At 35.0% G+C, this 10666-nt stretch overlaps 1 protein-coding gene across 1 annotated transcript; it reads left to right on the top strand.

Moving 5' to 3' along the window:
* The first annotated feature begins 1235 nt into the window (after positions 1 to 1235).
* On the top strand, positions 1236 to 8954 carry RSW3 (Glycosyl hydrolases family 31 protein). The gene is made up of 6 exons (XM_012232785.4): positions 1236 to 3006; positions 4830 to 5103; positions 5196 to 5331; positions 6626 to 6836; positions 6937 to 7143; positions 8372 to 8954. The coding sequence occupies exons 1-6, from the start codon at positions 1426 to 1428 to the stop codon at positions 8732 to 8734; spliced, it is 2772 nt and encodes a 923-aa protein (XP_012088175.1). The 5' UTR covers positions 1236 to 1425; the 3' UTR covers positions 8735 to 8954.
* The last annotated feature ends 1712 nt before the right edge of the window (positions 8955 to 10666 follow it).

Here is a 10666-nt window from a genome sequence, read left to right on the forward strand (position 1 = left end):
TATTTTATGATATTAAGTATTTTTTATTTAATATTAGATTTTAGTTATTTTTATTCTTTTTGTAAAGATTATTTAATATTTATACATTCCTATATTTTAATAATATTTTAAAATATATTTGAAAATATAATATATAAAAATTATGATTGAACCGTATTGAACCCAGTTAAACTCTCCAATTAAGTGAATCTCTGGCTTTACCGGTTCAGAGACCAGTCCGATTTTCAGAACATTGGTATTGATTATAATTTTTATCTTATTTTTATAATGTTAGAACAAAATTTCATATGAGATTAATATGAATATAACGGTTAATTAATAAAACAACAGTGTATATATTTATTATTTATCTAAAATTCATTATAACATACTTAATTATTTATATGTATTTATTTAAAAAATAATTTTAATAAATTATATTCAATTAATTAATAAAATATAATTTTCTAACTGGTCATACAGATGCTATTTTAGAATATTTAAATTTCATCAGGGGCACTAAAAAAAATCCCATTATTCCCATAGTCTCATATATATATATATATATATATATATATATATATATATATATTGTAGATCTATTTTTTGTAATTTTATTTACTATTTATTATTTTTAATTATTTTTTACTGGAAATTAAAATAACAATGAATCATTTTTGATAAATAAAAAATTATAAAGTAAATAACGAGTACCCAACGGGTAAAAAGATTCTTCAATATTAAAATTGTACATTTTATACTTTTGGCGAAATTCAGGAATAAATTATACAAAAAGTTACTTTTTGAGCAAATCGTATGTTATGCTCCAATTCATGGTATAAATTGAGTCTTAGTCCATAATTTTGTAAATTAAAGTACTAACTCCGTTCCATAATATTTGCCATATTTAAAATTTCATATTTTTTAAAAAAAATATTAAATTTGTATAAATTATAATATATTATTGAGTAAATTGACTGTATTACTCTTAATTTAATACTAATTCTCTAATAAAATCATTAAATTAAAGTAATAATTATTGATCATATACGAAGGCTAAATATGAAAAAAATACATTTATCATTTCTTGACACCATAAATATGATAATTATTTTAAAATAAATTATTTTTTAAAATGCGAGAAGTATTGCGGAAAAGTTAAAAGTTTCTAAAATGTGACACCTATTATGCAGAGACACAGTTGTGAAAGTTGAAAGTAAAAATTGAGAGTTCGAAGCATGCATTTGTCCATAGATAGATAAATAGAATTGCAAAGTTGAAACGACCGGCCGTTTTGTCCTCCGACTCGATACTATTTCTCTCTTGCTGGTGGTTAGTAGCTAAGCGTGTTGTGATGCACTGATGCTGGCAGGACCAAGACCCATCAGTCTTCACTGATCTCCATTTCTAGGGTTTTTGTCTTAACTATGATCTCTCCCCACTGAAATGATGTCTCAGATGACAGCTCTCCGTTTTCTGCTTGTGCTCCTTTTTCTTGGTTCCCAAACAGTCCTTTCCTGGAAAAAAGATGAGTTCCGAAATTGCAACCAAACTCCCTTCTGCAAACGCGCCCGCTCCCACAAGCCTGGCTCGTGTTCATTGGTCGCCCATGACGTTGGCATCTCCGATGGTGACCTGATCGCGAAGCTTCTACCGGAATCATCAGATCAAGGCGAGGAAGATAAAATAAAGCCTTTGATTATGTGTCTGTCAATTTACCAAGATGGCATCATGCGTCTCAAAATCGACGAGGACCTCTCAATGGACCCACCCAAAAGGCGCTTCCAAGTCCCAGACGTAATTTTACCGGAATTCGAGAAAAATAAGCTGTGGCTGCAGAGGCTTTCCACGGAAACAATTGACGGCGATGCTAGTCCCTCGTCCGTCGTCTACTTATCAGACGGCTATGAGGCTGTTCTTCGCCATAGTCCATTCGAGGTATATGTCCGTGAGAAGAAATCGAATCATCATCGCGTGGTTTCTTTTAATTCTCATCAATTGTTCGATTTTGAACAACTCAAGCCTAAAAAGGAAGGGGATGATTGGGAGGAAAGATTTAGGGGTCATACAGACAGGAGACCATACGGTCCTCAATCCATTAGTTTTGATGTGTCGTTTTACGGCGCTGATTTTTTGTCTGGGATACCAGAGCACGCCACCAGTCTCGCCTTGAGACCTACCAGAGGTCCCGGAGTCGAATTTTCTGAGCCTTACAGATTGTTTAATTTGGATGTTTTTGAGTACTTACATGAGTCTCCCTTTGGCCTCTATGGCTCAATCCCTTTCATGATTGCCCACGGTAAGACTGGAAAATCCTCTGGATTTTTCTGGTTGAATGCTGCAGAAATGCAGATTGATGTTTTAGGAGATGGATGGGACGCTGAGTCTGGGATTTCGCTGCCTTCTGGGCAGAGCAGAATCGATACATTTTGGATGAGTGAAGCAGGAATTGTTGATACCTTCTTCTTTGTCGGTCAAGGTCCCAAAGATGTTGTTAGCCAATACACTACTGTTACTGGAAAGCCTTCAATGCCACAGTTTTTTGCGACTGCTTATCACCAGTGCAGGTGGAATTACAGGGATGAAGAGGATGTTGAGAATGTGGATTCAAAATTTGATGAATATGATATTCCTTATGATGTTTTATGGCTGGATATTGAACACACAGATGGTAAAAGGTACTTCACATGGGATTCTGTCTTGTTTCCGCATCCAGAGGATATGCAAAGGAAGTTGGCTTCAAAGGGGAGACACATGGTGACTATTGTGGACCCTCATGTTAAACGAGATGATTCCTTCCAGCTGCATAAACAGGCTACAGAGAAGGGGTACTATGTGAAGGATGCTAGTGGAAATGATTATGATGGTTGGTGCTGGCCTGGTTCATCTTCCTACTTGGATATGTTGAATCCAGAGATAAGATCGTGGTGGGCTGACAGGTTCTCCTATAGCAATTACGTTGGTTCCACGGCTTCATTGTATATTTGGAACGATATGAATGAGCCTTCGGTGTTCAATGGCCCAGAGGTATTCTTCTTTCTTAGCCATTATAAGTTTTAGTAACTTAATATATATTTCCACTTAGGTCTTGGATGATAGCGTTGTGCTTACTTTGGGAATACGTGATTGTAGGCCACAAGAAATAACTGGAATACTTGTTAATTGCTTTTAAGAGGACCATGCAGGCTTTCCCCTTCTTAGCAGATAACTCTAATTTCTATTATATGTAAATACCTATTTCTAATTTCTAATTTCTATAACTCCAATTTCTAATTTTTCCTATTTTGTCTCGGCAGTAAGATCCTCATAGAATTTAAGACAGAATAGTTAGCCGAACAATATCTGGGGTTCAGGTACTGCACAAGTACCATTCTAGTTTGTTATTATACATGGTGGAGCTGAAAAACCATAGGGAAGAGGTCCATATGGCTTACTAATCTTAGTAGGCAATTTGCCATCCACCTTAATATTTTCACATTATTTTCTGATGTGACTTAGTGGTGCTACAACTGATCTAAACAAAGAAGTTCAATATTGAAACTGATGCAAGAAATGGTTTGGGAAAATTTTTCTGAAGGACTTGTTTTTGTTGTTTAGTTGTGATATTGAAAGTTAGTGGGGAAATATTTAAATTTTCAATTTGTAAAACTATAGAAATGTTTAGAATTGTAAGAATTTTCTTTTTAATTTTTATGATGAAAAAAGAAATAAAAAATGATAAATGTTCAGCTGTGGCACTCGTTAATGGCACAAGTGATGATGGGTTAACCATTAATGTATGCATATTAATTTGCTTTCTTTTCATTAATATTGAGCTTGCTAAATTTTGGTGAGCAAGAAAATATTATCCGTTGACCGATTTTCTTGAGAGCTTCAAATGGCAAAAAATGTAGAAAATGTTTTTGAGGAAAATAATTTTTTGCAAAACAATTGGAGCCTGAATTGAAAAAGCGTTTATATCTGGATGCTTGTTTAGACAAATTGAAGTTAACTTGGAAAGGCTTAGACACCAACAATGCTAACCCTCTTTTTTTTTTTTTTTTTTTTTTTTTTTTTTTTTTTTCTATATCATGGTTGCTGGTTGCCTAATTATTATTTTTGGCTGTTGCACTTCTTGAAATGTCTTACTTGTATCTAGAAGGCTGGAACGTCCCATATCTCTCTCTCTCTCTCTCTCTCTCTCTCATGTACCCATGTCTTTGTAAAGTGTCACTTTAACTCTAGATGATATTGAATTCTTGTTGGGGATTTTGGATTTGACTTCCATCACCATTTCAATCCAGAACTTTTATGTAATCTTGTTGGATCCTCTTTGACTTTGGAACTCAGTTTTCGTTGCCTTTGGCAAATGCCTTTTAGTAAAAGCCTCCCAGGTTACATATTCATTAATGGTCTGTTGACCACTTGTTAAAGAGAGCTGTCAAATAGGAAAATTTTAGCTTTCTGTTTTTTAATAGAATAATTATAGAATCTAAATGTTTTATACACAATAAGTACGCATTAAACCTTTAAATTTTATATTATGTAGACATCAGTTCTAATGAGCATAGTGTATGAAACACAAGGGACTAAAGAGCTGTTCCACCCAAATGTTGGAAGTTTAAAGTTATTCAACTTAGTAAGTTTACTATTAGTCGGTTAGTGGAAAGACAAGAGTATAAATTATTTTAAATTTCCAGGACCTAGTAATACACTAATATTAGTTAGGAAACAGAAGACTTTTGAGTTTATATTTTGTCCAAGACCTTAAGGATGCTCTGTATTTACCATTTTGTTACATGGATCGAATATTCACATAAACAAGGGGAAATGAAAAGAGTCCAAAGGAACTAACTATCCATTGTGACCAGGTGACAATGCCAAGAGATGCATTGCATTTTGGTGGTATGGAACATAGGGAGTTGCATAATTCCTATGGTTACTACTTTCACATGGCAACATCTGATGGTCTACTAAGGCGTGGAGATGGGAAGGACAGGCCCTTTGTTTTGTCCAGAGCATTTTTTGCTGGAAGTCAAAGGTATGGAGCTGTTTGGACTGGAGATAATACAGCAGATTGGGATCACTTGAGGGTTTCAGTTCCAATGATTTTGACTCTTGGTCTGACCGGGATGTCATTCTCTGGTAAGTATGATTTCTTTCTTTTGATACTCAAATATTAGTTCCTCATGGTCACAGACGGTTGATAATTTTTATGGCCTATGCCTCCCTTCCAGGTGCGGATGTTGGTGGTTTCTTTGGGAATCCAGAGCCTGAGTTACTAGTTCGTTGGTATCAACTTGGTGCTTACTATCCATTCTTTCGAGCTCATGCACATCAGGACACTAAAAGAAGAGAACCTTGGCTATTTGGGTACATTTTCTTTACAATTTATGTTAATGTATTATAGTTTCTATTTTATATCCTTTTCTCTTTTATTTTTTTGGTGGAATGGTGGCTTTTGGTTTAGTTGGTGCAGTAAACACTTATGAGTGCATTGTTAATATTGCTATTGTGCATTCTTTACTTGTCATTTTAATCTTTTAAGTAATTTCTTCTCAATTTGCATCATTTGTCCCCACAAAAACACACATCACCACAGTGGAAATAATAGTTTTATTTTTTTTTATTCTGATTTGATTCTCAAGTAAGTGTTCACATAAGATGGTTGGATTGAGTGTATGAATATCATATATCAATTGAAGACTTAAAGTGTAATGCTGCTGGATATACTTTTCTTTCCCCCAGGGTATTTTTAAAATGGGCATTATGTTATGGATTGTGTTAAGAACTAGGGTTTGTGATTTCATGCTAAATGTTTGAGGTGGTTTACACATGAATAAGTAAAATTACTTGCGAGCTACTATAGCTCGGTGCGCAAAATATTTGAATTTTACTCGGGATTAATTTGAGCTTCAACTGGAGTAGCTCGAATAATTAGTTGAATTTAGTCTCATTTGAGTTTATTTGAGCTTCATTTTTACATTAATCAATAATTATATTTAACTTTTTAATAATAATTGAATTGAGTCATGTCAAGCATGAGTCAGGTTTTGAAGCTTGAATTTTCTAATTGAGTAAAGCTTGAACACAACAAAGTATTGACTCAATTTGATTACGCTCCTGCGCACATGCACCATTGCATAAGTGAGGATACACAAAGGACAAATTGGTGATCTTTTAAGATATAGTATAATATTGAAGAGCTGGTGTGATTTAGTGATACATGTGATGGAAGACCCAACTGTACTTGCTAAATGAAACTATAACAAAAAGCTAAATGAACTTCGATGCTTGTAATCATCTGTATGCACCAATTATGCTGTTTTAAACATATAATAGCCTAATGAATAAAATTGCCCATGAACTATAGGGTTTTAACCCTATGGCACCCTAAAGTTTTCAAGACAATCATCATATGCCACTGAAGTTGCAGTTTTTGTTATAACTAAGCACCTTCAGGGCCATAAATCAGTCTCTAAAAATTGTTACTAAAAGTTGTGCCTATCAACCCAAAGGTCCAAGGTTGTTACTAAAAAGTATCACTTCATGGGCACATGATGGGTCTTTTGAAAACTTTAGAGTTCCACAAGGATAAAACCCTAAATTTTATGCATTAGGCCAATCTATAATCAACCTTGGAATTAATGTTCTTAAATGATTGCAGGGAACGAAATACAGAGCTTATCAGAGAGGCCATACATATTCGTTACATGTTGCTTCCATATTTCTACTCATTATTCAGAGAAGCAAATGTTAGTGGTATTCCTGTTGTGCGTCCTTTGTGGATGGAGTTCCCTGCTGATGAAGCCACTTTTAACAATGATGAAGCTTTCATGGTGGGAAGCAGTCTTCTGGTGCAAGGGATCTATACCGAGGTGCTACTGTAACCATATGTTTTTTTATTCTAAATTAAGTAATTTTGCCCTTTACTCCTCCCCTTTGGCCTTTAAAATTGAAATATATTATTCCTACCAGCGAGCTAAACATGCATCGGTCTACTTGCCTGGGAAAGAATCTTGGTATGATTTTAGAACTGGAACTCCATTTAAGGGAGGCAAAACCCACAAGCTGGAGGTTTCAGAGGAGAGTATCCCTGCTTTCCAAAGGGCTGGAACTATCATACCAAGGAAAGACCGGTATCGTCGAAGCTCCACACAGATGGTGGATGATCCTTACACACTGGTATGTAATTGACATTTGGTACCTTTTGAATACATGCTCATCTCCCCTGTCCTTCACAACCTAGGTTTAGGCATTCTGCATTCATATACATATTTAAGTCTTAAGCCAGTAAAAAAGTTGTGTTCCTGGGAGATATAATGTCAATTGTTTGATGTCTTTGCAATCACAACTAGTGTTAGCATTCTATGCAATTTTTGTTCTGGATTGCATATCCAGAATCATCAGAATTTCAGCTGTTTAGAATTGTTAAAATCAGTGTTCTGAAACACAAATGATGGAGAGTAGTGAATCAATCAATCGAGCAAGATGATATATATATATATATTTTTTCAATTAAAGCTAATCTATTATTATTTATATGATATTCTGACCTCTGTCCAGTTCCAGTGCAATTATATTTTGGATATATATATATATATATATATATATATATATATATATATATATATATATCTCATGACATTGGCAATCCTTGTAATTATATTTTGCTTGCAGTCCCATGAAGTGATTCAAATGAAGCCTATCTCCACCCCCAACCTTAATCCAGCATACAACATTTTCTAGACAAAGGTTCCACTTTTGTTCTACATGCTCAAGTGATCCATGAGTTAGATAACCTAGTTCACATGTCTGCTAGGATTAATTTTGTACATTTCTCATGAATTTGCTTCCCATAGCTATAGATTACCTGTCTTGTTACATGAACTTTTGTGTTCTAATATAATCTTATGTTGGGAAATAAACAAAAGTATGCACCAGATATTGAATCTGGTTGAGATCAGCACATTGGATATCAAGAAAAACCTCAACGAGTACAGTTTTAAGCACTTACAAAAGTTTGATGTCTGTCTCCTCCTTTTTCTTTTTCCTCCCAATTGTTTAATATCTGTATGAGTTTATACATCATGTAAGCATTATTGTGTAATTTTGGCTAGTTGCAATCTAGTTTCTAGCCTGGGCAAGTTTCCTCTGAGCCTTTATTTTTGCCTTTGGCAATCATCCTGCTGTGGGGTAACTGTTTAAAAGTGTCCAATTTTAGTATTGTTTTCTATTACAGTAGCTTCAATTCTGGAATTACAATGATTTCTCTGAATCGCTTGAGGTGACTCATCTAAGGATCGGTGGTTGGGTTTTTACTGCAGTCTCCTTGACTGAAAATATATATCTTTGAACATATTTTGTTTGTAGGATGAGCAGCCATGGTTCTAACCTATCTTTGTTCGAACAGGTGATAGCTCTAAATAGTTCTCAAGAAGCCGAAGGTGAGCTCTATATTGATGATGGCAAAAGTTTCGAATTTACACAAGGGGCCTACATGCATCGCCGTTTTGTTTTCTCAGATGGGGCACTTACCTCCTCAAACTTGAACAATGGCAAATCTCAGTCTTCCTCAAACTGTGTCGTTGAAAGAATCATACTGCTAGGATGCTCTCCTGGTCCGAAGAGTGCATTAATTGAACCATCAAATCAAAAGGTCGAAATTGAACTTGGTCCACTTAGTTTTCGAGGTGGTGCTCGCGGAGCTTCTATAGTAACTGTACGCAAACCTATGGTCCGAATTGCAGATGATTGGACAATTAAAATTTTTTAAGAAGCGTTCAGGGTCTTAAAATTTTCCCAGTTACTTTTATATTCATAAATTCAGGGTTCATATGGATGCGCTTGGAACTTGCTTTCAAAGCTATTTGTTGATTGCGGAGCATATGAAAGCCCCTTTATTTGGTGAATCTTCTCTGAATTAGTAGTAGTTGAAATTAGACTGATTAAGGTTACATCATAACTGAAATGAATGAAGAGCATTTTGATCTGAATTGCCACAAAGCATGAAAATGAATTTTGTTCTCTGTTTCTTTTTTTTTTTAGCTCTTTTCTATGGACAAAGGTTGGAATGTTAAAATCCAGGATTTTTAGAACCGGGGTTTTAGTGAATATCTGAAAATAGATATTATCTTCTATTGTTTTAAATAAAATAAACAGTCAAATAGTTTTAAACAATGATTTACTAGTGCATAAGGGTGAATTGGATGAATAAAAATATAGTTAATAAATTTAAAAATGGACTATAGTATCTTTAGTTTACTTCAAAATCTTAATTAGCTAAATTAAGAATTTTAATTTAATTAAGAATTTTACTTCAATTAGAAATGTCAATTAGTAACTTATTTTTTTACAGGAATTCCAATCGTTAATATGAGAAAACATTTTAATTAAATTTTCATTATTATAGCCAATATAAGTTATAAATTTATCATGTCAATGCTTATTGTACTTATTTTACACTGCGTGTAATTTAACATGCAAGTTTTTTTTTTTTTTTTTTTTTTTTTTTTTTTTTTTTATTATTGTTTTATTTTTTAAGAAAATTATGAACTACTGGAAATCAGCATACAAAGCATCAAATAGAAAATTAGGAGGGAGAAGATCCCACTCCATTAGACCAGACATATAGCAGGCTTTAGATGCTAAAACATGAGCAACTGATCACTTATCAAAACGCACAGAACTATGAGCTAGTTCTTCAAGTAAAGATTGACAATCTAATAAAACAGTACTAAAATAAGAGTTATCTAAAGAGTTCCTTTACATGGCTTGAACCAGAAATTGGCAGTCATATTCAAAAATAACTTTCTCAATGGCCTATGACTTGACCCAACTCCGGGCTTTTCGAAACGTTAAAGCTTTTGCCAGCAGAGGATCGTAGGGGCTGGGAAGGGAGAGTTGACATGCATGAAGTAGGTGGCTGGCAGCATTTCGTAGACCCAGCCGGCACCCATCTGATTGCTTTGGGGACGCAAAAAAGCGTCAAAGTTACACTTGAGGAAGTCATCAGGAGGGGCGTTCCATCGTGTGGGACCTGGAATAGTTGAGGCTGGGCTTATGGCAGTTTGCAATTGAGCCACACGCCAAGAGTACATCCATCCTACTGCTAAATCGATCCGAGTTTGCACAGGAATGTTAACTTGTTTCCACAGAACCCTATTCCTGTTTTGCCAGATAATCCATAGGAAAGACAAAAAGAGTGCAGGTCAGGCTTCGTCAGAACTCAAACCACATTGAGAAGCCAAGTATTCAGTGTAATCTGTGGATCCAAGTTTGCAATAATCAGGACCCCGTCAACAGTATGAGACCAGCAATCTTTGGCGAAAGGGCAGGTCACCAAAACATGCATTACAGTTTCACCTCATTGTCCACAAACTGGGCAATAGTCATCAACCTGTATCCCACGTGACTGCAGTCTTGATATGATCGGTAAGCTATTTATCCCTATCCTCCATAGCAGATTCTTGATTTTTGGGAGAAGTTTAAGGCCCAAATAGCATACCAGAAGAACCTCATATCATCATCAATTAATACTGGCTCTCCTCTATTTAGAAATCTGCACGCGCTCTCCGCTTTTATCCTCGATCCATAGCCAACTATCTTCATCAGCACCCGATCTCAGGGGGATGGCTAGGATACGTTAAGAGTTATAAGGATCGAACAGGGTGTCAATAATTTCCTACCTCATGCAGAGCAGCTCGCA

The sequence above is a fragment of the Jatropha curcas genome, chromosome 3, assembly GCF_041381405.1.
Source record: "Jatropha curcas cultivar XTBG-Jc1 chromosome 3, XTBG_Jcur_1.0, whole genome shotgun sequence".
Classification (NCBI taxonomy): domain Eukaryota; kingdom Viridiplantae; phylum Streptophyta; class Magnoliopsida; order Malpighiales; family Euphorbiaceae; genus Jatropha; species Jatropha curcas.

Coding starts and splice junctions, on each gene's coding strand:
- RSW3 (XM_012232785.4), top strand. CDS start 1,426: ATGATGTCTCAGATGACAGCTCTCCGTTTTCTGCTTGTGCTCCTTTTT. Junction 6,837..6,936: donor TGCAAGGGATCTATACCGAG/GTGCTACTGTAA, acceptor TATTCCTACCAG/CGAGCTAAACATGCATCGGT. Junction 7,144..8,371: donor TGGATGATCCTTACACACTG/GTATGTAATTGA, acceptor TTGTTCGAACAG/GTGATAGCTCTAAATAGTTC.